General features: G+C 45.6%; 1 protein-coding gene across 23 annotated transcripts in view; it reads left to right on the top strand.

The window, feature by feature from the left end:
• The window catches only part of herc2 (HECT and RLD domain containing E3 ubiquitin protein ligase 2), a 228445-nt gene that overhangs the window by 168713 nt on the left and 33043 nt on the right, over positions 1–26689 (top strand). For 20 of the 23 annotated variants that reach the window (XM_090236518.1, XM_090236516.1, XM_090236507.1 and 17 more), the window contains 12 exons: positions 13–166; positions 2624–2731; positions 2827–2958; positions 5275–5433; positions 6929–7173; positions 7318–7473; positions 9461–9775; positions 10582–10796; positions 19332–19509; positions 19663–19824; positions 21427–21518; positions 26445–26584. In XM_090236518.1, coding sequence (XP_090092644.1) covers positions 13–166; positions 2624–2731; positions 2827–2958; positions 5275–5433; positions 6929–7173; positions 7318–7473; positions 9461–9775; positions 10582–10796; positions 19332–19509; positions 19663–19824; positions 21427–21518; positions 26445–26584 — 2056 coding nt within the window. Of the gene's footprint in view, positions 1–12; positions 167–2353; positions 2404–2623; positions 2732–2826; positions 2959–5274; positions 5434–6928; positions 7174–7317; positions 7474–9460; positions 9776–10581; positions 10797–19331; positions 19510–19662; positions 19825–21426; positions 21519–26444; positions 26585–26689 lie in introns of those variants that run through there. The other 3 variants (XM_090236508.1, XM_090236504.1, XM_090236522.1) reach the window with 2 other exon arrangements.

Here is a 26689-nt window from a genome sequence, read left to right as displayed (position 1 = left end):
GTTACGCTGCAGGTTGCAGACATGCTTCTGGAGCTGTGTGTCACTGAGTTAGAAGACGTGGCCACGGACTCTCAGAGCGGTCGTCTGTCCTCTCAGCCGGTGGTGGTGGAGAGCAGTCATCCCTATACGGACGACACCTCTACCAGCGGCACCGTCAAGATACCTGGTAACATTTTAAATACAATGCACTGGCAGACAGAGGAACTGAGGGTGGAGTCTCTGTGTTGTAGACAGAGGAACTGAGGGTGGAGTCTCTGTGTTGTAGACAGAGGAACTGAGGGTGGAGTCTCTGTGTTGTAGACAGAGGGACTGAGGGTGGAGTCTCTGTGTTGTAGACAGAGGAACTGAGGGTGGAGTCTCTGTGTTGTAGACAGAGGGACTGAGGGTGGAGTCTCTCTGTTGTAGACAGAGGAACTGAGGGTGGAGTCTCTGTGTTGTAGACAGAGGAACTGAGGGTGGAGTCTCTGTTGTAGACAGAGGGACTGAGGGTGGAGTCTCTGTTGTAGACAGAGGAACTGAGGGTGGAGTCTCTGTGTTGTAGACAGAGGAACTGAGGGTGGAGTCTCTGTTGTAGACAGAGGACCTGAGGGTAGAGTCTCTTTTGTAGACAGTGGACCTGAGGGTAGAGTCTCTGTTGTAGACAGAGGACCTGAGGGTGGAGTCTCTATTGTAGACTGGGGAACTGAGGGTGGAGTCTCTGTTGTAGACTGAGGGTGGAGTCTCTGTTGTAGACAGAGGAACTGAGGGTGGAGTCTCTGTTGTAGACTGAGGGTGGAGTCTCTGTTGTAGACAGAGGAACTGAGGGTGGAGTCTCTGTTGTAGACAGAGGACCTGAGGGTAGAGTCTCTTTTGTAGACAGTGGACCTGAGGGTAGAGTCTCTGTTGTAGACTGGGGAACTGAGGGTGGAGTCTCTGTTGTAGATTGGGGAACTGAGGGTGGAGTCTCTGTTGTAGACAGAGGGTGAAGTCTCTGTTGTAGACTGAGGGACTGAGGGTGGAGTCTCTGTTGTAGACTGAGGAACTGAGGGTGGAGTCTCTGTTGTAGACAGAGGACCTGAGGGTGGAGTCTCTGTTGTAGACTGGGGAACTGAGGGTGGAGTCTCTGTTGTAGACTGGGGAACTGAGGGTGGAGTCTCTGTTGTAGACTGGGGAACTGAGGGTGGAGTCTCTGTTGTAGACTGGGGAACTGAGGGTGGAGTCTCTGTTGTAGACTGGGGAACTGAGGGTGGAGTCTCTGTTGTAGACAGAGGGTGAAGTCTCTGTTGTAGACTGAGGGACTGAGGGTGGAGTCTCTGTTGTAGACAGAGGACCTGAGGGTGGAGTCTCTGTTGTAGACTGAGGGACTGAGGGTGGAGTCTCTGTTGTAGACAGAGGAACTGAGGGTGGAGTCTCTGTTGTAGACTGAGGACCTGAGGGTGGAGTCTCTGTTGTAGACTGAGGGTGGAGTCTCTGTTGTAGACTGAGGGACTGAGGGTGGAGTCTCTGTTGTAGACTGAGGAACTGAGGGTGGAGTCTCTGTTGTAGACTGGGGAACTGAGGATGGAGTCTCTGTGTTGTAGACAGAGGAACTGAGGGTGGAGTCTCTGTGTTGTAGACAGAGGAACTGAGGGTGGAGTCTCTGTTGTAGACAGAGGAACTGAGGGTGGAGTCTCTGTTGTAGACAGAGGACCTGAGGGTGGAGTCTCTGTTGTAGACTGAGGGTGGAGTCTCTGTTGTAGACTGAGGAACTGAGGGTGGAGTCTCTGTTGTAGACTGAGAAACTGAGGGTGGAGTCTCTGTTGTAGACTGAGGACCTGAGGGTGGAGTCTCTGATGTAGACTGAGGGTGGAGTCTCTGATGTAGACTGAGGGTGGAGTCTCTGTTGTAGACTGAGGGACTGAGGGTGGAGTCTCTGTTGTAGACTGAGGGACTGAGGGTGGAGTCTCTGTTGTAGACTGAGGAACTGAGGGTGGAGTCTCTGTTGTAGACTGAGGAACTGAGGGTGGAGTCTCTGTTGTAGACTGAGGAACTGAGGGTGGAGTCTCTGTTGTAGACTGGGGAACTGAGGGTGGAGTCTCTGTTGTAGACAGAGGAACTGAGGGTGGAGTCTCTGTTGTAGACAGAGGACCTGAGGGTGGAGTCTCTGTTGTAGACTGAGGACCTGAGGGTGAAGTCTCTGTTGTAGACAGAGGAACTGAGGTTGGAGTCTCTGTTGAATACAGAGGAACTGAGGGTGGAGTCTCTGTTGTGGACTGAGGGTGGAGTCTCTGAATACACAGGAACTGAGGGTGGGGTCTCTGTTGTAGACAGAGGAACTGAGGGTGGAGTCTCTGTGTTGTAGACAGAGGAACTGAGGGTGGAGTCTCTGTTGTAGGTGCGGAGGGACTGAGGGTGGAGTCTCTGTTGTAGACAGAGGAACTGAGGGTGGAGTCTCTGTTGTAGACAGAGGAACTGAGGGTGGAGTCTCTGTTGTAGACAGAGGACCTGAGGGTGGAGTCTCTGTTGTAGACTGGGGAACTGAGGGTGGAGTCTCTGTTGTAGACTGAGGAACTGAGGGTGGAGTCTCTGTGTTGTAGACAGAGGAACTGAGGGTGGAGTCTCTTTGTTGTAGACAGGAACTGAGGGTGGAGTCTCTGTGTTGTAGGTGCGGAGGGACTGAGGGTGGAGTTTGACCGGCAGTGTTCTGCAGAAAGACGTCATGACCCTCTCACCATCATGGATGGAGCCAATAGGATCATCTCAGTCCGATCAGGTGACCACAAGACACTCCCCGAGCACACCCCCCAACACTTAATTCGATGTTCGAGGGGTTTTGTTGTCTTCATGGTGTGTCCCTGCCCTCCTCAGGTCGTGAGTGGTCGGACTGGTCCAGTGAGTTGAGGATCCCAGCTGATGAGTTGAAGTGGAAGTTTACCAGCGATGGATCTGTCAACGGATGGGGTTGGCGCTTCACTGTCTACCCTATCATGCCTGCTGCTGGTATGACCCACACACTGTCTACCCTATCATGCCTGCTGCTGGTATGACCCACACACTGTCCACCCTATCATGCCTGCTGCTGGTATGACCCACATACTGTCTACCCTATCATGCCTGCTGCTGGTATGACCCACATACTGTCTACCCTATCATGCCTGCTGCTGGTATGACCCACACACTGTCTACCCTATCATGCCTGCTGCTGGTATGACCCACACACTGTCTACCCTATCATGCCTGCTGCTGGTATGACCCACACACTGTCTACCCTATCATGCCTGCTGCTGGTATGACCCACACACTGTCTACCCTATCATGCCTGCTGCTGGTATGACCCACACACTGTCTACCCTATCATGCCTGCTGCTGGTATGACCCACACACTGTCCACCCTATCATGCCTGCTGCTGGTATGACCCACACACTGTCTACCCTATCATGCCTGCTGCTGGTATGACCCACACACTGTCTACCCTATCATGCCTGCTGCTGGTATGACCCACACACTGTCCACCCTATCATGCCTGCTGCTGGTATGACCCACACACTGTCCACCCTATCATGCCTGCTGCTGGTATGACCCACACACTGTCTACCCTATCATGCCTGCTGCTGGTATGACCCACACACTGTCCACCCTATCATGCCTGCTGCTGGTATGACCCACACACTGTCTACCCTATCATGCCTGCTGCTGGTATGACCCACACACTGTCCACCCTATCATGCCTGCTGCTGGTATGACCCACACACTGTCCACCCTATCATGCCTGCTGCTGGTATGACCCACGCACTGTCTACCCTATCATGCCTGCTGCTGGTATGACCCACACACTGTCCACCCTATCATGCCTGCTGCTGGTATGACCCACACACTGTCTACCCTATCATGCCTGCTGCTGGTATGACCCACACACTGTCCACCCTATCATGCCTGCTGCTGGTATGACCCACACACTGTCTACCCTATCATGCCTGCTGCTGGTATGACCCACACACTGTCTACCCTATCATGCCTGCTGCTGGTATGACCACCACACTGCCTCCCACCACACTGCCTCACCACCACACTGCCTCACCACCACACTGCCTCACCACCACACTGCCTCACCACCACACTGCCTCACCACCACACTGCCTCCCACCACACTGCCTCCCACCACACTGCCTCACCACCACACTGCCTCCCACCACACTGCCTCACCACCACACTGCCTCCCACACACTGCCTCCCACACACTGCCTCCCACACACTGCCTCCCACCACACTGCCTCACCACCACACTGCCTCACCACCACACTGCCTCACCACCACACTGCCTCCCACCACACTGCCTCCCACCACACTGCCTCACCACCACACTGCCTCCCACCACACTGCCTCACCACCACACTGCCTCCCACCACACTGCCTCACCACCACACTGCCTCACCACCACACTGCCTCACCACCACACTGCCTCACCACCACACTGCCTCACCACCACACTGCCTCCCACCACACTGCCTCCCACCACACTGCCTCACCACCACACTGCCTCCCACCACACTGCCTCACCACCACACTGCCTCCCACCACACTGCCTCCCACCACACTGCCTCACCACCACACTGCCTCCCACCACACTGCCTCACCACCACACTGCCTCCCACACACTGCCTCCCACACACTGCCTCACCACCACACTGCCTCCCACCACACTGCCTCCCACCACACTGCCTCACCACCACACTGCCTCACCACCACACTGCCTCACCACCACACTGCCTCCCACCACACTGCCTCACCACCACACTGCCTCACCACCACACTGCCTCACCACCACACTGCCTCACCACCACACTGCCTCACCACCACACTGCCTCACCACCACACTGCCTCACCACCACACTGCCTCCCACCACACTGCCTCACCACCACACTGCCTCACCACCACACTGCCTCACCACCACACTGCCTCACCACCACACTGCCTCCCACCACACTGCCTCACCACCACACTGCCTCACCACCACACTGCCTCCCACCACACTGCCTCACCACCACACTGCCTCCCACCACACTGCCTCCCACCACACTGCCTCACCACCACACTGCCTCACCACCACACTGCCTCACCACCACACTGCCTCACCACCACACTGCCTCCCACCACACTGCCTCACCACCACACTGCCTCACCACCACACTGCCTCCCACCACACTGCCTCACCACCACACTGCCTCACCACCACACTGCCTCACCACCACACTGCCTCACCACCACCCTGACATAGTCTGTAGTTATTTGTTCATATTCTGTGTCTGTCCCCCAGGGCCCAAAGACCTCCTGTCTGACCGCTGCATCCTGTCCTGTCCCTCCATGGACCTGGTGACCTGCCTCCTGGACTTCAGGCTCAACTTGGCCTCCAACAGGCGTATCGTACCCCGCCTGGCTGCTTCCCTGGCTGCCTGCGCTCAGCTCAGTGCCCTGGGTACGAGGACCGCGTCAGTGTCATATAGGACCTACCTCAGCGTCATCTCTATATCTCTAGCTGCGGCAGTACAGTCTAGCTGCGGCAGTACAGTCTAGCTGCGGCAGTACAGTCTAGCTGCGGCAGTACAGTCTAGCTGCGGCACTACAGTCTAGCTGTGGCAGTACAGTCTAGCTGCGGCAGTACAGTCTAGCTGCGGCAGCACAGTCTAGCTGCGGCACTACAGTCTAGCTGTGGCAGTACAGTCTAGCTGCGGCAGTACAGTCTAGCTGCGGCAGCACAGTCTAGCTGCGGCACTACAGTCTAGCTGCGGCACTACAGTCTAGCTGCGGCAGTACAGTCTAGCTGCGGCAGTACAGTCTAGCTGCGGCAGTACAGTCTAGCTGCTTCTCAGTGTTGTTAGGGGGAAGCTGTGGCAGCACAGTCTAGCTGCGGCAGTACAGTCTAGCTGCGGCAGTACAGTCTAGCTGCGGCAGTACAGTCTAGCTGCGGCAGTACAGTCTAGCTGCGGCACTACAGTCTAGCTGCGGCACTACAGTCTAGCTGCTTCTCAGTGTTGTTAGGGGGAAGCTGTGGCAGCACAGTCTAGCTGCGGCACTACAGTCTGGCTGTGGCAGTACAGTCTAGCTGCGGCAGTACAGTCTAGCTGCGGCACTACAGTCTAGCTGCGGCAGTACAGTCTAGCTGCGGCAGTACAGTCTAGCTGCGGCAGTACAGTCTAGCTGCGGCACTACAGTCTAGCTGTGGCAGTACAGTCTAGCTGCGGCACTACAGTCTAGCTGTGGCAGTACAGTCTAGCTGCGGCAGTACAGTCTAGCTGCGGCACTACAGTCTGTCATTGTGTAGTTCTGACCCGGTCTCCTCTCTGTCATTGTGTAGTTCTGACCCGGTCTCCTCTCTGTCGTTGTGTAGTTCTGACCCGGTCTCCTCTCTGTCGTTGTATGGTTCTGACCCGGTCTCCTCTCTGTCATTGTGTAGTTCTGACCCGGTCTCCTCTCTGTCATTGTGTAGTTCTGACCCGGTCTCCTCTCTGTCATTGTGTAGTTCTGACCCGGTCTCCTCTCTGTCATTGTGTAGTTCTGACCCGGTCTCCTCTCTGTCATTGTGTAGTTCTGAACCGGTCTCCTCTCTGTCGTTGTGTAGTTCTGACCCGGTCTCCTCTCTGTCATTGTGTAGTTCTGACCCGGTCTCCTCTCTGTCGTTGTGTAGTTCTGACCCGGTCTCCTCTCTGTCATTGTATGGTTCTGACCCGGTCTCCTCTGTCATTATGTAGTTCTGACCCGGTCTCCTCTCTGTCGTTGTGTAGTTCTGACCCGGTCTCCTCTCTGTCATTGTATGGTTCTGACCCGGTCTGCTCTCTGTCACTGTGTAGTTCTGACCCGGTCTCCTCTCTGTCATTGTGTAGTTCTGACCCGGTCTCCTCTCTGTCATTGTAAAGTTCTGACCCGGTCTCCTCTCTGTCATTGTAAAGTACTATGTATAATTTGTCTTGTAGCAGCAGGACATCGTATGTGGGCTCTGCAGAGGCTCCGTAAGCTGCTGACCACAGAGTACGGCCAGTCCATCAACATCACCAGGCTGCTTGGGGACAGTGAAGGAGAGTCTCGCTCCATGAGTTTTACAGGCAGTGCGCTGGCCGCCCTGGTGAAGGGTCTTCCCGAGGCTCTCCAGAGGCAGTATGAATACGAGGACCCCATCGTCAGGGGAGGAAAGCAGCTGCTGCACAGCCCCTTCTTCAAGGTAGGCTAACAGAACCTGTACCTGTACCTGTGGTCTCCCAGTGACAGCCGAGGGGAAGGTGTAATGAATGTGTGCCATTTATAGATTCAGTTTGTCTTTGCGATTTCAACATCATTTTGAATCAGTCTGTTTGTTTGTTTTTAGGTGCTGGTGGCTCTAGCCTGCGACCTGGAGTTGGACACCCTACCCTGCTGTGCTGAGACCCATAAGTGGGCGTGGTTCCGTCGGTACTGTACTGCATCAAGAGTGGCTGTCGCTCTGGACAAGAGGACTCCTCAGCCACGCCCCTTTCTGGATGAGGTGGGTTGGGCAAGACAGGCCATCATAACTGTTAATATACAATATATATACGAAAGTATGTGGACACCCTTTCAAATTAGTGGATTCGGCTATTTCAGCCACACCCGTTGCTGACAGGTGTATTTAAATCGAAAACACAGCCATGCGATCTCCATAGACAAACATTGGCAGTAGAACGGCCTTACTGAAAAGCTCAGTGACTTTCAACGTTGCACCGTCATAGGATGCCACCTTTCTAACAAGTCAGTTAATCACATTTCTGTCCTGCTAGAGCTGCCCAGTCAACTGTAAGTGGTGTTAATGTGAAGTAGAAACGTCTAGGATCAACAACGGCTCAGCCACAAAGTGGTAGACCACACAAGCTCACAGAACTGGACCGGCAAGTCCTGAAGCGCGTAGAGCGTAATAATTGTCTGTCCTCGGTTGCAACACAACCGAGTTCCAAACTGCCTCTGGAAGCAACGTCAGCACAAGAACCTTTCGTCGAGAGCTTCATGAAATGGGTTTCCATGGCCGAGCAGCCGCACACAAGTCGAAGATCACCATGTGCAATACCAAGCGTCAGCTGGAGTGGTATAAAGCTCACCTCTCACTGGACTCTCATTGGACTGGAGCAGTGGAAACGCGTCCTCTGGAGTGATGAATCACGCTTCACCATCTGGCAGTCCAATAGACGAATCTGGGTTTGGCGAATGCCAGGAGAACGCTACCTGCCCCAATGCATAGTGCAAACTGTAAAGTTTGGTGGAGGAATAATGGTCTGGGGCTGTTTTTTATGGTTCGGGCCCCTTAGTTCCAGTGAAGGGAAATCTTAACACTACAGTATACAATGACATTCTAGATGTGCTTCCAACTTTGTGGCAACAGTTTGGGGAAGGCCCGTTCCTGTTTCAGCATGACAATGCCCCCGTTCGGGCGGCAGGCAGCCTAGTGGTTAGAGCATTGGACTAGTAACTGAAAGGTTGCAAGATCGAATCCCCGAGCTGACAAGGTACAAATCTGTCGTTCTGCCCCTGAACAAGACATTTAACCCACTGTTCCCTGGTAGGCCGTCATTGTAAAATAGGAATGTGTTCTTAACTGACTTGCCTAGTTAAATAAAGGTCAAATAAAAATAAAATGTCACAAGGTAAGGTCCATACAGAAATGGTTTGTCGAGATCAGTGTGGAGGAACTTGACTAGCCTGCACAGAGTCCTGACCTCAACCCCATCCAACACATTTGGGGTGAATTGGAACGCTGACTGTGAACCAGGCCTAATCACCCCCAACATCAGCGCCCAGCCTCACTAATGCTTTTGTGGCTGAATGGAAGCAAGTCCCCACAGGAATGTTCCAACATCTAGTGGAAAGCCTTCCCAGAAGAGTGGAGGCTGTTATAGCAGCAAAGGGGGGGACCAACTCTATATTAATGCCATGATTTTGGAATGAGATGTTGACGAGCTGGTGTCCACATAGTGTATCATCACCCTTTTATCCAACTGCCCCTCTGATCTTCTGATCTGGACATTATCTATAATCACTCTGATCGGGACATTATCTCTAACCACTCTGTCCCTCTGATCTGGACATTATCTCTAACCACTCTGCCCCTCTGATCGGGACATTATCTCTAATCACTCTGATCGGGACATTATCTCTAACCACTCTGCCCCTCTGATCGGGACATTATCTCTAATCACTCTGATCGGGACATTATCTCTAACCACTCTGTCCCTCTGATGGGGACATTATCTCTAACCACTCTGTCCCTCTGATCTGGACATTATCTCTAACCACTCTGCCCCTCTGATCGGGACATTATCTCTAATCACTCTGATCGGGACATTATCTCTAACCACTCTGTCCCTCTGATGGGGACATTATCTCTAACCACTCTGTCCCTCTGATCTGGACATTATCTCTAACCACTCTGCCCCTCTGATCGGGACATTATCTCTAATCACTCTGATCTGGACATCATCTCTAACCACTCTGCCCCTCTGTAGGTGACGAAGAAGATCCGTGAGTTGATGGCTGACTGTGAGGTGATGAACGTCCTCCACGAGAGCCATGACCTGTTTAAGAGAGAGCAGGACGAGCAGCTTGTCCAGTGGATGAACAGGAGACCTGACGACTGGACGCTGTCTGCAGGAGGCTCCGGGACCATCTACGGCTGGGGTCACAACCACCGGGGTCAGCTAGGGGGCATTGAGGGGGCAAAGGTCAAGGTCCCCACCCCCACAGAAGCCCTGGCGACTCTGAGACCTGTTCAGCTGATAGGAGGGGAGCAAACCCTGTTTGCTGTCACTGCTGATGGAAAGGTAAAGACCAGTAGAGACCAGTAAAGGTTATTTCAGCTGATAGGAGGGGAGCAAATCCTGTTCGCTGTCACTGCTGATGGAAAGGTAAAGACCTGGTGGGGTCCAGGTGGGGTCCTGGTAGATGCCTGGTGGGGTCCTGGTAGATGCCTGGTGGGGTCCTGGTAGATGCCTGGTAGATACCCGACTGGGTATTGGAGGGGTCCTGGTAGGGTCCTGGTAGAGGCCTGGTGGGGTCCTGGTAGATGTCCTGGTAGATACCCGACTGGGTATTGGAGGGGTCCTGGTAGGGTCCTGGTAGGGTCCTGGTGGGGTCCTGGTGGAGTCCTGGTGGGGTCCTGGTGGGGTCCAGGTGTGGTCCTTGTGTGGTCCTGGTTGAGTCCTGCTGGGGTACTGGTGGGGTCCTGGTAGAGTCCTGGTGGGGTTCTGGCAGAGGCCTGGTGGGGGCCTGTTGGGGGCCTGTTGGGGTCCTGGTAGAGTCCTGGTGGAGTCCTGGTGGGGTCCTGGTGGAGTCCTGGTGGGGTCCTGGTAGAGTCCTGGTGGGGTCCTGGTAGAGTCCTGGTGGGGTCCTGGTAGAGTCCTGGTGGGGTCCTGGTAGAGTCCTGGTGGGGTCCTGGTGGGGTACTGGCGGAGGCCTGGTGGAGGCCTGGCGGAGGCCTGGTGGAGGCCTGGTGGAGGCCTGGTGGAGGCCTGGTGGAGTCCTGGTGGAGGCCTGGTGGAGGCCTGGTAGATTGTTGGTAGAGGCCTGGTAGAGGCCTGGTAGAGTCCTGGTAGGCTACGGTATGTGACTGTTGTCTGTCTTCCTCCAGTTGTATGCTACAGGGTACGGTGCGGGGGGCCGGCTGGGTATTGGAGGAACAGAGTCCGTGTCCACCCCCACTCTGCTGGAGTCCATCCAGCATGTGTTCATCAGGAAGGTGGCGGTGAACAGCGGAGGGAAACACTGTCTAGCCCTGTCCTCTGAGGGAGAGGTCTACTCCTGGGGAGAGGCTGAGGACGGAAAACTGGGACACGGCAACAGGAGGTAAGGATGGGCAGAACATATATACACTATACTTTATACACACTATACACACTATACTATATACACTATACTATATACACACTATACACACTATACTATATACACACTATACACACTATACTATATACACTATACTATATACACACTATACTATATACACGATACTATATACACACTATACTATATACACTATACACACTATACTATATACACTATACTATATACACACTATACACACTATACTATATACACACTATACACACTATACTATATACACTATACTATATACACACTATACTATATACACGATACTATATACACACTATACTATATACACTATACACACTATACTATATACACTGTACTATATACACTATACTATATACACACTATACTATATACACACTATACACACTATACTATACACACTATACTATATACACACTATACTATATACACACTATACTATATACACTATACTATATACACACTGTACTATATACACTATACTATATACCCACTATACTATATACACTATACACACTATACTATATACACTATACACACTATACTATATACACTATACTATATACACACTATACTATATACACACTATACACACTATACTATATACACACTATACTATATACACTATACTATACACACTATACTATACACACTATACTATATACACTATACTATATACACACTATACACACTATACTATATACACTGTACTATATACACACTATACTATATACACTATACACACTATACTATATACACTGTACTATATACACTATACTATATACACACTATACACTATACTATATACACACTATGCACACTATACTATATACACACTATACACTATACTATATACACACTATACCCACTATACTATATACACTATACACACTATACTATATACACACTATACTATATACACACTATACACACTATACTATATACACACTATACTATATACACACTATACACACTATACTATACACACTATACTATATACGCACTATACTATATACACACTATACTATATACACTATACTATATACACACTGTACTATATACACTATACTATATACCCACTATACTATATACACTATACACACTATACTATATACACTATACACACTATACTATATACACTATACTATATACACACTATACTATATACACACTATACACACTATACTATATACACACTATACTATATACACTATACTATACACACTATACTATACACACTATACTATATACACTATACTATATACACACTATACACACTATACTATATACACTGTACTATATACACACTATACTATATACACTATACACACTATACTATATACACTACTATATACACTATACTATATACACACTATACACTATACTATATACACACTATACACACTATACTATATACACACTATGCACACTATACTATATACACACTATACTATATACACACTATACACACTATACTATATACACTATACTATATACACACTATGCACACTATACTATACACACACTATACTATATACACAATACTATATACACTATACTATATACAGACTATACTATATACACTATACTATACACACTATACTATATACACTATACTATATACACACTATACACTCTATACTATATACACTATACTATATACACTTCTATATACACACTATACACACTATACTATATACACTATACACACTATACTATATACACATTATACTATATACACACTATACACTCTATACTATATACACTATACTATATATACACTATACTATATACACTCTATACTATATACACTATACTATATACACTATACTATATACACACTATACACACTACTATATACACTATACTATATATACACTATACTATATACACGATACTATATACACCCTATACTATGTACACTATACACACTATACTATATACACTGTACTATACACACTATACTATATACACACTATACACACTATACTATACACACTATACTATATACACACTATACTATATACACACTATACTATATACACTATACTATATACACACTATACTATATACACTATACACACTATACTATATACACTATACACACTATACTATATACACACTATACACACTATACTATATACACTATACTATATACACACTATACTATATACACAATACTATATACACACTATACTATATACACTATACACACTATACTATATACACTGTACTATATACACTATACTATATACACACTATACTATATACACACTATACACACTATACTATGCACACTATACTATATACACTCTATACTATATATACTATATACACACTGTACTATATACACTATACTATATACCCACTATACTATATACACTATACACACTATACTATATACACTATACACACTATACTATATACACTATACTATATACACACTATACTATATACACACTATACACACTATACTATATACACACTATACTATATACACTATACTATACACACTATACTATACACACTATACTATATACACTATACTATATACACACTATACACACTATACTATATACACTGTACTATATACACACTATACTATATACACTATACACACTATACTATATACACTGTACTATATACACTATACTATATACACACTATACACTATACTATATACACACTATACACACTATACTATATACACACTATGCACACTATACTATATACACACTATACTATATACACACTATACACACTATACTATATACACTATACTATATACACACTATGCACACTATACTATACACACACTATACTATATACACAATACTATATACACACTGTACTATATACACTATACTATATACAGACTATACTATATACACTATACTATACACACTATACTATATACACTATACTATATACACACTATACACTCTATACTATATACACTATACTATATACACTATTCTATAAAACACACTATACACACTATACTATATACACTATACACACTATACTATATACACATTATACTATATACACACTATACACTCTATACTATATACACTATACTATATATACACTATACTATATACACTCTATACTATATACACTATACTATATACACTCTATACTATATACACTATACTATATACACTATACACACTATACTATATACACTATACTATATACACACTATACTATATACACACTATACACACTATACTATATACACACTATACTATATACACTATACTATACACACTATACTATACACACTATACTATATACACTATACTATATACACACTATGCACACTATACTATACACACACTATACTATATACACAATACTATATACACACTATACACTCTATACTATATACACTATACTATATATACACTATACTATATACACTCTATACTATATACACTATGCTATATACACTCTATACTATATACACTATACTATATACACTATACACACTATACTATATACACTATACTATATACACACTATACTATATACACACTATACACACTATACTATATACACACTATACTATATACACTATACTATACACACTATACTATATACACTATACTATATACACACTATACACACTATACTATATACACTGTACTATATACACACTATACTATATACACTATACACACTATACTATATACACTGTACTATATACACTATACTATATACACACTATACACTATACTATATACACACTATACACACTATACTATATACACACTATGCACACTATACTATATACACACTATACTATATACACACTATACACACTATACTATATACACTATACTATATACACACTATGCACACTATACTATACACACACTATACTATATACACAATACTATATACACACTGTACTATATACACTATACTATATACAGACTATACTATATACACTATACTATACACACTATACTATATACACTATACTATATACACACTATACACTCTATACTATATACACTATACTATATACACTATTCTATAAAACACACTATACACACTATACTATATACACTATACACACTATACTATATACACATTATACTATATACACACTATACACTCTATACTATATACACTATACTATATATACACTATACTATATACACTCTATACTATATACACTATACTATATACACTCTATACTATATACACTATACTATATACACTATACACACTATACTATACACACTATACTATATACACTATACTATATACACACTATACACACTATACTATATACACACTATACTATATACACTATACTATACACACTATACTATACACACTATACTATATACACTATACTATATACACACTATGCACACTATACTATACACACACTATACTATATACACAATACTATATACACACTATACACTCTATACTATATACACTATACTATATATACACTATACTATATACACTCTATACTATATACACTATACTATATACACTCTATACTATATACACTATACTATATACACTATACACACTATACTATATACACTATACTATATACACACTATACTATATACACACTATACACACTATACTATATACACACTATACTATATACACACTATACTATATACACACTATACACACTATACTATATACACTATACTATACACACTATACTATATACACTATACTATATATACACACTATACACACTATACTATATACACTATACTATATACACACTATACCCTCTATACTATATACACTATAATATATACACTATACTATATACACACTATACACATTATACTATATACACTATACTATATACACACTATACTATACACACTATACTATACACACTATACTATATACACTATACACACTATACTATACACACTGTACTATATACAATATACACACTATACTATATACAATACACACACTATACTATATACACTATACTACATACACTATATATATAATATAAACACTACTATACACACTATATACACTATACTATATACACTATACTATATGCACAATACACACTATACTATGTGCACTATACACACTATACTATATACACTATATACACTATATACACTATACTATATACAATATACACACTATACTATATACACTATACTACATACACTATGTACACTATACACACTATACATACTATACTATATACACTATACCATATACAATATACATACTGTACTATATACACTATGCTATGTACACTATGCTATATCCGCCATATACACTCTACTATACACATTATACACACTATGCTATACACACTATCCTATATACACTCTACTATACACACTATACTATACCCACTATGTACACTATACATACTATACTTTATACTATGTACACAATAGACAATATGCTATGTACACTATACACACTATACTCACGGAACACACTATTTTTCAAATCAAATGTATTTATAAAGCCCTTCTTACATCAGCTGATATCTCAAAGTGCTGTACAGAAACCCAGCCTAAAACCCCAAACAGCAAGCAATGCAGGTGTAGAAGCACGGTGGCTAGGAAAAACTCCCTAGAAAGGCCAGAACCTAGGAAGAAACCTAGAGAGGAATCAGGCTATGTGGGGTGGCCAGTCCTCTTCTGTCTGTGCTGGTGGAAGAGGAACCAGGCTCTGAGAGGTGGCCAGTCCTCTACTGTCTGTGCTGGGGGGGAGAGGAACCAGGCTCTGAGGGGTGGCCAGTCCTCTTCTGTCTGTGCTGGTGGAAGAGGAACCAGGCTCTGAGGGGTGGCCAGTCCTCTACTGTCTGTGCTGGTGGGAGAGGAACCAGGCTCTGAGGGGTGGCCAGTCCTCTACTGTCTGTGCTGGTGGGAGAGGAACCAGGCTCTGAGGGGTGGCCAGTCCTCTTCTGGCTGTGCTGGTGGGAGAGGAACCAGGCTCTGAGGAGTGGCCAGTCCTCTACTGTCTGTGCTGGTGGGAGAGGAACCAGGCTCTGAGGGGTGGCCAGTCCTCTACTGTCTGTGCTGGGGGGGAGAGGAACCAGGCTCTGAGGGGTGGCCGGTCCTCTACTGTCTGTGCTGGTGGGAGAGGAACCAGGCTCTGAGGGGTGGCCAGTCCTCTACTGTCTGTGCTGGTGGGAGAGGAACCAGGCTCTGAGGGGTGGCCAGTCCTCTACTGTCTGTGCTGGTGGGAGAGGAACCAGGCTCTGAGGGGTGGCCAGTCCTCTACTGTCTTTGCTGGTGGGAGAGGAACCAGGCTCTGAGGGGTGGCCAGTCCTCTTCTGGCTGTGCTGGGGGGAGAGGAACCAGGCTCTGAGGGGTGGCCAGTCCTCTACTGTCTGTGCTGGGGGGAGAGGAACCAGGCTCTGAGGGGTGGCCAGTCCTCTACTGTCTGTGCTGGTGGGAGAGGAACCAGGCTCTGAGGGGTGGCCAGTCCTCTACTGGCTGTGCTGGGGGGAGAGGAACCAGGCTCTGAGGGGTGGCCAGTCCTCTACTGTCTGTGCTGGTGGAAGAGGAACCAGGCTCTGAGGTGTGGCCAGTCCTCTTCTGGCTGTGCTGGGGGGAGAGGAACCAGGCTCTGAGGGGTGGCCAGTCCTCTTCTGGCTGTGCTCGGGGAGATTATGAAAGATTACATGGCCATTAAGGCCAGATCGTTCTTCAAGATGCTCAAACGTTCATAGATGACCAACAGAGTTAAATAATGATCACAGTGGTTGTAGAGGGTGCAACAGGTCAGTACCTCAGGCGTTAATGTCAGTTGTACAGCGCCTTCAGAAAGTATTCAGACCCCTTTCCCACATTGTTACGTAACAGTCTTATTCTAATATGGATTACATAAATGTTCTTCCTCATCAATCTACACTCAATACCCCATCACGATGAAGGGAAAACAGGTTTTTAGAAATGTTAGCAAATTTATTGAAAAAAAATACTACTTATGAGTAATCAGACCCTGCTATGAGACTTGAAATTGAGCTCAGGTGCATCCTGTTTCCATTGATCATCCTTGAGATGTTTCTACAACTTGATTGGAGTCCATCTGTGGTAAATTCAATTGATTGGACATGATTTAGAAAGGCACACACCTGTCTAAGGTCCCACAGCTGACAGTGCATGTCAGAGCAAAAACCAAGCCATGAGGTCGAAGGAATTGTCTGTAGAGCTCCAAGACAGGATTGTGTCGAGGCACAGATCTGGGGAAGGGTACCAACACATTTCTGCAGCATTACAGATTGGCCTCCATCATTATTAAATGGAAGAAGTTTGAAACCAGTGTATTAGGCTGTACCACACAGCAGTATCCTGCAAGCTGTGCTGCAGTATAAACTTTTAAAGGAGGAACCACTGTTTATCCAGTGTATATAGCCAGCAGCATACCACTGCTGGCTTGGCTCTGAAGCTAAGCTGGGTTGGTCCTGGTCGGCAGCATACCACCAGCATACCACTGCTGGCTTGGCTCTGAAGCTAAGCAGGGTTGGTCCTGGTCGGCAGCATACCACTGCTGGCTTGGCTCTGAAGCTAAGCTGGGTTGGTCCTGGTCGGCAGCATACCACCCAGCATACCACTGCTGGCTTGGCTCTGAAGCTAAGCTGGGTTGGTCCTGGTCGGCAGCATACCACCCAGCATACCACTGCTGGCTTGGCTCTGAAGCTAAGCTGGGTTGGTCCTGGTCGGCAGCATACCACCCAGCATACCACTGCTGGCTTGGCTCTGAAGCTAAGCTGGGTTGGTCCTGGTCGGCAGCATACCACCCAGCATACCACTGCTGGCTTGCTTCTGAAGCTAAGCAGGGTTGATCCTTGTCAGCAGCATACCATCCTGCATACCACTGCTGGCTTGGCTCTGAAGCTAAGCAGAGTTGGTCCTGGTCGGTCCCTGGATGGGAGACCAGATGCTGCTGGAAGTGGTTTTGGAGGGCCAGTAGGAGGCACTCTTTCCTCTGGTCTAAAAAATATCCCAATGCCCCAGGGCAGTGATTGGGGACACTGCCCTGTGTAGGGTGTCGTCTTTCAGATGGGATGTTAAACGGGTGTCCTGACTCTCTGCGGTCATTAAAGATCCCATGGCACTTATCGTAAGAGTAGGGGGTGTTAACCCTGGTGTGATGGCTAAATTCCCAATCTGGCCCTCATACTATCACAATCACCTAATCATCCCCAGTTTACAATTGGCTCATTCATCCCTCCTCCTCTCCCCTGTAACTATTCCCCAGGCCGTTGGTGTAATTAAAAACGTGTTCTCAGTCAAAATAAATAAATATCACAATGTTTTATGAGTCCATAATCACGATAGGATCAAGGTTGACATCGTCCAACCTTATACACACACACACACACACACACACCTTATTCTCACAGTGTGCAGGGCCCCACGTTAGTTGGCTACACTTCTCAACTTCCATATGATTTGCAATAGCAACATTGTTTGGCTTGCAGTAAAGCGAAATACAAACTTGTGACCTCTCCTCCCCCTCTTCTAGCCCGTGTGACCGTCCCCGCGTGATAGAGTCCCTACGGGGGGTGGAGGTGGTGGATGTAGCTGCTGGAGGGGCCCACAGTGCCTGCATCACGGCCAGCGGAGAGCTCTACACCTGGGGCAAGGGACGCTACGGACGCCTGGGGCATGGAGATTCTGAGGACCAACTCAAACCCAAACTGGTAAGCTGTGGTTCTCCTCTCCTCTTCTCTCAACTTCTAATCTCTTCACTCAACTTCTCTCACTCTCTAATTGACACACACACACACACACACACACAAACACGTCCTGATGCTGAGTGTATCCCTGTCTCTCTGTTGTGGGTCTCTCTCCAGGTGGATGCTCTGCAGGGCCACAGGGTGATAGATGTGGCGTGTGGTAGTGGTGACGCCCAGACTCTTTGTCTGACTGACGATGACATGGTCTGGTCCTGGGGCGACGGAGACTATGGCAAGCTTGGGCGGGGCGGCAGCGATGGCTGCAAGGTCCCCATGAAGGTACAGACCAGACCCGTCCACGAACACCGCAGGTTTCGTCCCAAATCTATTCCTGCTATCAGGGATTACGAATCCCTTTTGGCCCGGCAGTCTAGGGGGGGATGGTAACGAGACCCGTAACATAACTCATGCAAATTATAATAGTGAAAAAGTAAAAGTGAGAACGAAATAATCACAGACAACTAAATTACCTTCAAACACTCAGGGTTTATTTGATAAACACACGGTAAAGGGGGGCAGGAAGAGGGGCTGAGCTGGACCCAAGGAAAGAAACAATATCCAAAAACACCCCTAAGCTAGACTAGACTACTTCTATACAGCTAACTAACTAACCAAAAACACCCCTAAACTAGACTAGCCTACTTCTATACAGCTAACTAACTAACCAAAAACACCCCTAAACTAGACTAGCCTACTTCTATACAGCTAACTAACTAACCAAAAACACCCCTAAACTAGACTAGCCTACTTCTATACAGCTAACTAACTAACCAAAACCCCCCTAAGCTAGACTAGCCTACTACTATACAGCTAACTAACTAACCAAAACCCCCCTAAGCTAGACTAGCCTACTACTATACAGCTAACTAACTAACCAAAACCCCCCTAAGCTAGACTAGCCTACTACTATACAGCTAACTAACTAACCAAAACCCCCCTAAGCTAGACTAGCTTACTATAATAACATGGTTAGTGTGTGCTGAAAGACAACAGTAACACAACCTCTTCCAGGTCGTATAATCACATGGTTAGTGTGTGCTGAAAGACAACAGTAACACAACCTCTTCCAGGTCGTATAATCACATGGTTAGTGTGTGCTGAAAGACAACAGTAACACAACCTCTTCCAGGTCGTATAATCACATGGTTAGTGTGTGCTGAAAGACAACAGTAACACAACCTCTTCCAGGTCGTATAATCACATGGTTAGTGTGTGCTGAAAGACAACAGTAACACAACCTCTTCCAGGTCGTATAATCACATGGTTAGTGTGTGCTGAAAGACAACAGTAACACAACCTCTTCCAGGTCGTATAATCACATGGTTAGTGTGTGTTAAAGGACCAACGATTTCCTGATTACTAACTCTAATTCTGAAGTATATTTCCACCAGTCATCTAACCTACGGTATATTAGCGGTGGCGCGCCCAGCAACAAGGAGCAAGGGAGTCATGGAATTAATACCCAAACCCCCTAATCTTTAAAAGTTGAAAATTAAATGTTGAGTTTATTCTGAACATGTTGCCAGTGTTTTAAAGTACCTCGACCATCACCGTTGTGTTGTTTCTCTTCACTTGGCCCTAATAGTCTTCTGTAATATGGTCTATCCCCTACAAACGTGTGCATAATATGGACGCAGACAAAAAGTTATTTAAGGATATATTACCACAGTTGATATAGATCTGTTATTTACCAAAAACAGATAAACTATTGGTAGTTTTGCCACCCTCGTGCACTACGGAAGTAGTGCGCTATAGAGGGAATATGGTGCCGTTTGGAACGTACACACCGTCTCCCCAACATGACTGATCTAACAGCTTTACCCATACCGGGATGTGTGTTTTCCGTCTCATGTCCGAGTGTTACTGTTCTGTCGCTTGTAGATTGATTCTCTGACTGGACTGGGAGTGGTGAAGGTTGACTGTGGCTCCCAGTTCTCTGTCTCTCTCACCAAGTCTGGAGCAGTTTACACCTGGTGAGTAAACTATACATCCTGACCACGGTCAACTGTTACACTGACTATACATCCTGACCACGGTCAACTGTTAGACTAACTATACATCCTGACCACGGTCAACTGTTAGACTGACTATACATCTTGACCACGGTCAACTGTTAGACTAACTATACATCCTGACCACGGTCAACTGTTACACTGACTATACATCCTGACCACGGTCAACTGTTAGACTAACTATACATCCTGACCACGGTCAACTGTTAGACTGACTATACATCCTGACCACGGTCAACTGTTAGACTAACTATACATCCTGACCACGGTCAACTGTTAGACTGACTATACATCTTGACCACGGTCAACTGTTAGACTGACTATACATCCTGACCACGGTCAACTGTTAGACTAACTATACATCCTGACCACGGTCAACTGTTAGACTAACTATACATCCTGACCACGGTCAACTGTTACACTGACTATACATCCTGACCACGGTCAACTGTTAGACTAACTATACATCCTGACCACGGTCAACTGTTAGACTGACTATACATCTTGACCACGGTCAACTGTTAGACTGACTATACATCCTGACCACGGTCAACTGTTACACTGACTATACATCCTGACCACGGTCAACTGTTAGACTAACTATACATCCTGACCACGGTCAACTGTTAGACTAACTATACATCCTGACCACGGTCAACTGTTACACTGACTATACATCCTGACCACGGTCAACTGTTAGACTAACTATACATCCTGACCACGGTCAACTGTTAGACTGACTATACATCCTGACCACGGTCAACTGTTACACTGACTATACATCCTGACCACGGTCAACTGTTAGACTAACTATACATCCTGACCACGGTCAACTGTTAGACTGACTATACATCTTGACCACGGTCAACTGTTAGACTAACTATACATCCTGACCACGGTCAACTGTTAGACTAACTATACATCCTGACCACGGTCAACTGTTAGACTGACTATACATCCTGACCACGGTCAACTGTTAGACTAACTATACATCCTGACCACGGTCAACTGTTACACTAACTATACATACTGACCACGGTCAACTGTTAGACTGACTATACATCTTGACCACAGTCAACTGTTAGACTAACTATACATCCTGACCACGGTCAACTGTTAGACTGACTATACATCTTGACCACGGTCAACTGTTAGACTGACTATACATCCTGACCACGGTCAACTGTTACACTGACTATACATCCTGACCACGGTCAACTGTTAGACTAACTATACATCCTGACCACGGTCAACTGTTAGACTAACTATACATCCTGACCACGGTCAACTGTTAGACTGACTATACATCTTGACCACGGTCAACTGTTAGACTAACTATACATCCTGACCACGGTCAACTGTTAGACTAACTATACATCCTGACCACGGTCAACTGTTAGACTGACTATACATCTTGACCACGGTCAACTGTTAGACTGACTATACATCCTGACCACGGTCAACTGTTACACTGACTATACATCCTGACCACGGTCAACTGTTAGACTAACTATACATCCTGACCACGGTCAACTGTTAGACTAACTATACATCCTGACCACGGTCAACTGTTAGACTGACTATACATCTTGACCACGGTCAACTGTTAGACTAACTATACATCCTGACCACGGTCAACTGTTAGACTGACTATACATCCTGACCACGGTCAACTGTTACACTGACTATACATCCTGACCACGGTCAACTGTTACACTGACTATACATCCTGACCACGGTCAACTGTTAGACTAACTATACATCCTGACCACGGTCAACTGTTAGACTGACTATACATCTTGACCACGGTCAACTGTTAGACTGACTATACATCCTGACCACGGTCAACTGTTACACTGACTATACATCCTGACCACGGTCAACTGTTAGACTAACTGTACATCCTGACCACGGTCAACTGTTAGACTAACTATACATCCTGACCACGGTCAACTGTTACACTGACTATACATCCTGACCACGGTCAACTGTTAGACTAACTATACATCCTGACCACGGTCAACTGTTAGACTGACTATACATCTTGACCACGGTCAACTGTTAGACTGACTATACATCCTGACCACGGTCAACTGTTACACTGACTATACATCCTGACCACGGTCAACTGTTAGACTAACTATACATCCTGACCACGGTCAACTGTTAGACTAACTATACATCCTGACCACGGTCAACTGTTAGACTGACTATACATCTTGACCACGGTCAACTGTTAGACTAACTATACATCCTGACCACGGTCAACTGTTAGACTAACTATACATCCTGACCACGGTCAACTGTTAGACTGACTATACATCCTGACCACGGTCAACTGTTAGACTAACTATACATCCTGACCACGGTCAACTGTTACACTAACTATACATACTGACCACGGTCAACTGTTAGACTGACTATACATCTTGACCACAGTCAACTGTTAGACTAACTATACATCCTGACCACGGTCAACTGTTAGACTGACTATACATCTTGACCACGGTCAACTGTTAGACTGACTATACATCCTGACCACGGTCAACTGTTACACTGACTATACATCCTGACCACGGTCAACTGTTAGACTAACTATACATCCTGACCACGGTCAACTGTTAGACTAACTATACATCCTGACCACGGTCAACTGTTAGACTGACTATACATCTTGACCACGGTCAACTGTTAGACTAACTATACATCCTGACCACGGTCAACTGTTAGACTAACTATACATCCTGACCACGGTCAACTGTTAGACTGACTATACATCTTGACCACGGTCAACTGTTAGACTGACTATACATCCTGACCACGGTCAACTGTTACACTGACTATACATCCTGACCACGGTCAACTGTTAGACTAACTATACATCCTGACCACGGTCAACTGTTAGACTAACTATACATCCTGACCACGGTCAACTGTTAGACTGACTATACATCTTGACCACGGTCAACTGTTAGACTAACTATACATCCTGACCACGGTCAACTGTTAGACTGACTATACATCCTGACCACGGTCAACTGTTACACTGACTATACATCCTGACCACGGTCAACTGTTAGACTAACTATACATCCTGACCACGGTCAACTGTTAGACTGACTATACATCTTGACCACGGTCAACTGTTAGACTGACTATACATCCTGACCACGGTCAACTGTTACACTGACTATACATCCTGACCACGGTCAACTGTTAGACTAACTATACATCCTGACCACGGTCAACTGTTAGACTGACTATACATCTTGACCACGGTCAACTGTTAGACTAACTATACATCCTGACCACGGTCAACTGTTAGTAGACTAACTATACATCCTTACCACGGTCAACTGTTAGACTAACTATACATCCTGACCACGGTCAACTGTTAGACTAACTATACATCCTGACCACGGTCAACTGTTAGACTGACTATACATCCTGACCACGGTCAACTGTTAGACTGACTATACATCCTGACCACGGTCAACTGTTACACTGACTATACATCCTGACCACGGTCAACTGTTAGACTGACTATACATCTTGACCACGGTCAACTGTTAGACTGACTATACATCCTGACCACGGTCAACTGTTACACTAACTATACATCTTGACCACGGTCAACTGTTAGACTGACTATACATCCTGACCACGGTCAACTGTTACACTAACTATACATCCTGACCACGGTCAACTGTTAGTAGACTAACTATACATCCTGACCACGGTCAACTGTTACACTGACTATACATCCTGACCACGGTCAACTGTTACACTGACTATACATCCTGACCACGGTCAACTGTTACACTGACTATACATCCTGACCACAGTCAACTGTTACACTGACTATACATCCTGACCACGGTCAACTGTTACACTGACTATACATCCTGACCACGGTCAACTGTTAGACTGACTATACATCCTGACCACGGTCAACTGTTAGTAGACTATACATCTTGACCACGGTCAACTGTTAGACTGACTATACATCCTGACCACGGTCAACTGTTACACTAACTATACATCCTGACCACAGTCAACTGTTACACTGACTATACATCCTGACCACGGTCAACTGTTAGACTGACTATACATCCTGACCACGGTCAACTGTTAGTAGACTGACTATACATCCTGACCACAGTCAACTGTTACACTGACTATACATCCTGACCACGGTCAACTGTTAGACTGACTATACATCCTGACCACGGTCAACTGTTAGTAGACTGACTATGCATCCTGACCACGGTCAACTGTTAGACTAACTATACATCCTGACCACGGTCAACTGTTAGACTAACTATACATCCTGACCACGGTCAACTGTTACACTGACTATACATCTTGACCACAGTCAACTGTTAGACTGACTATACATCCTGACCACGGTCAACTGTTAGTAGACTGACTATGCATCCTGACCACGGTCAACTGTTAGTAGACTAACTATACATCCTGACCACTGTCAACTGTTAGACTGACTATACATCCTGACCACGGTCAACTGTTAGTAGACTAACTATACATCTCAACCACGGTCAACTGTTACACTGACTATACATCCTGACCACGGTCAACTGTTAGTAGACTAACTATACATCCTGACCACGGTCAACTGTTACACTGACTATACATCCTGACCACGGTCAACTGTTACACTGACTATACATCCTGACCACAGTCAACTGTTACACTGACTATACATCCTGACCACGGTCAACTGTTACACTGACTATACATCCTGACCACGGTCAACTGTTACACTGACTATACATCCTGACCACAGTCAACTGTTAGAGGATGAATTAGGGTTAAGTACCGGGGTAACAATGACAACCACCTGTATAAAACGATGTGTGTTTTCAGGGGTAAAGGTGACTACCACCGGCTGGGTCACGGTTCTGATGACCATGTACGGCGACCCAGACAGGTCCAGGGCCTGCAGGGGAAGAAGGTCATTGCCATAGCAACGGGGTCACTCCACTGTGTCTGCTGCACTGAGGATGGTAGGGAATTACTGATTTATTTGTTTTCTGTCTGCTTTGAAACGGTGTTCTTGACCAGTATTTTTACACTATCAAGATGTATTTAAATCCTAATTACACTTCCCT

This window comes from Oncorhynchus mykiss, chromosome 5 (genome assembly GCF_057628025.1).
Source record: "Oncorhynchus mykiss isolate SJ-2025 chromosome 5, ASM5762802v1, whole genome shotgun sequence".
NCBI classification, from domain to species: Eukaryota; Metazoa; Chordata; class Actinopteri; order Salmoniformes; family Salmonidae; genus Oncorhynchus; species Oncorhynchus mykiss.
The sequence above is the reverse complement of the archived record's forward strand: the minus strand, read 5'-3'. Positions and strand labels throughout refer to the sequence as shown.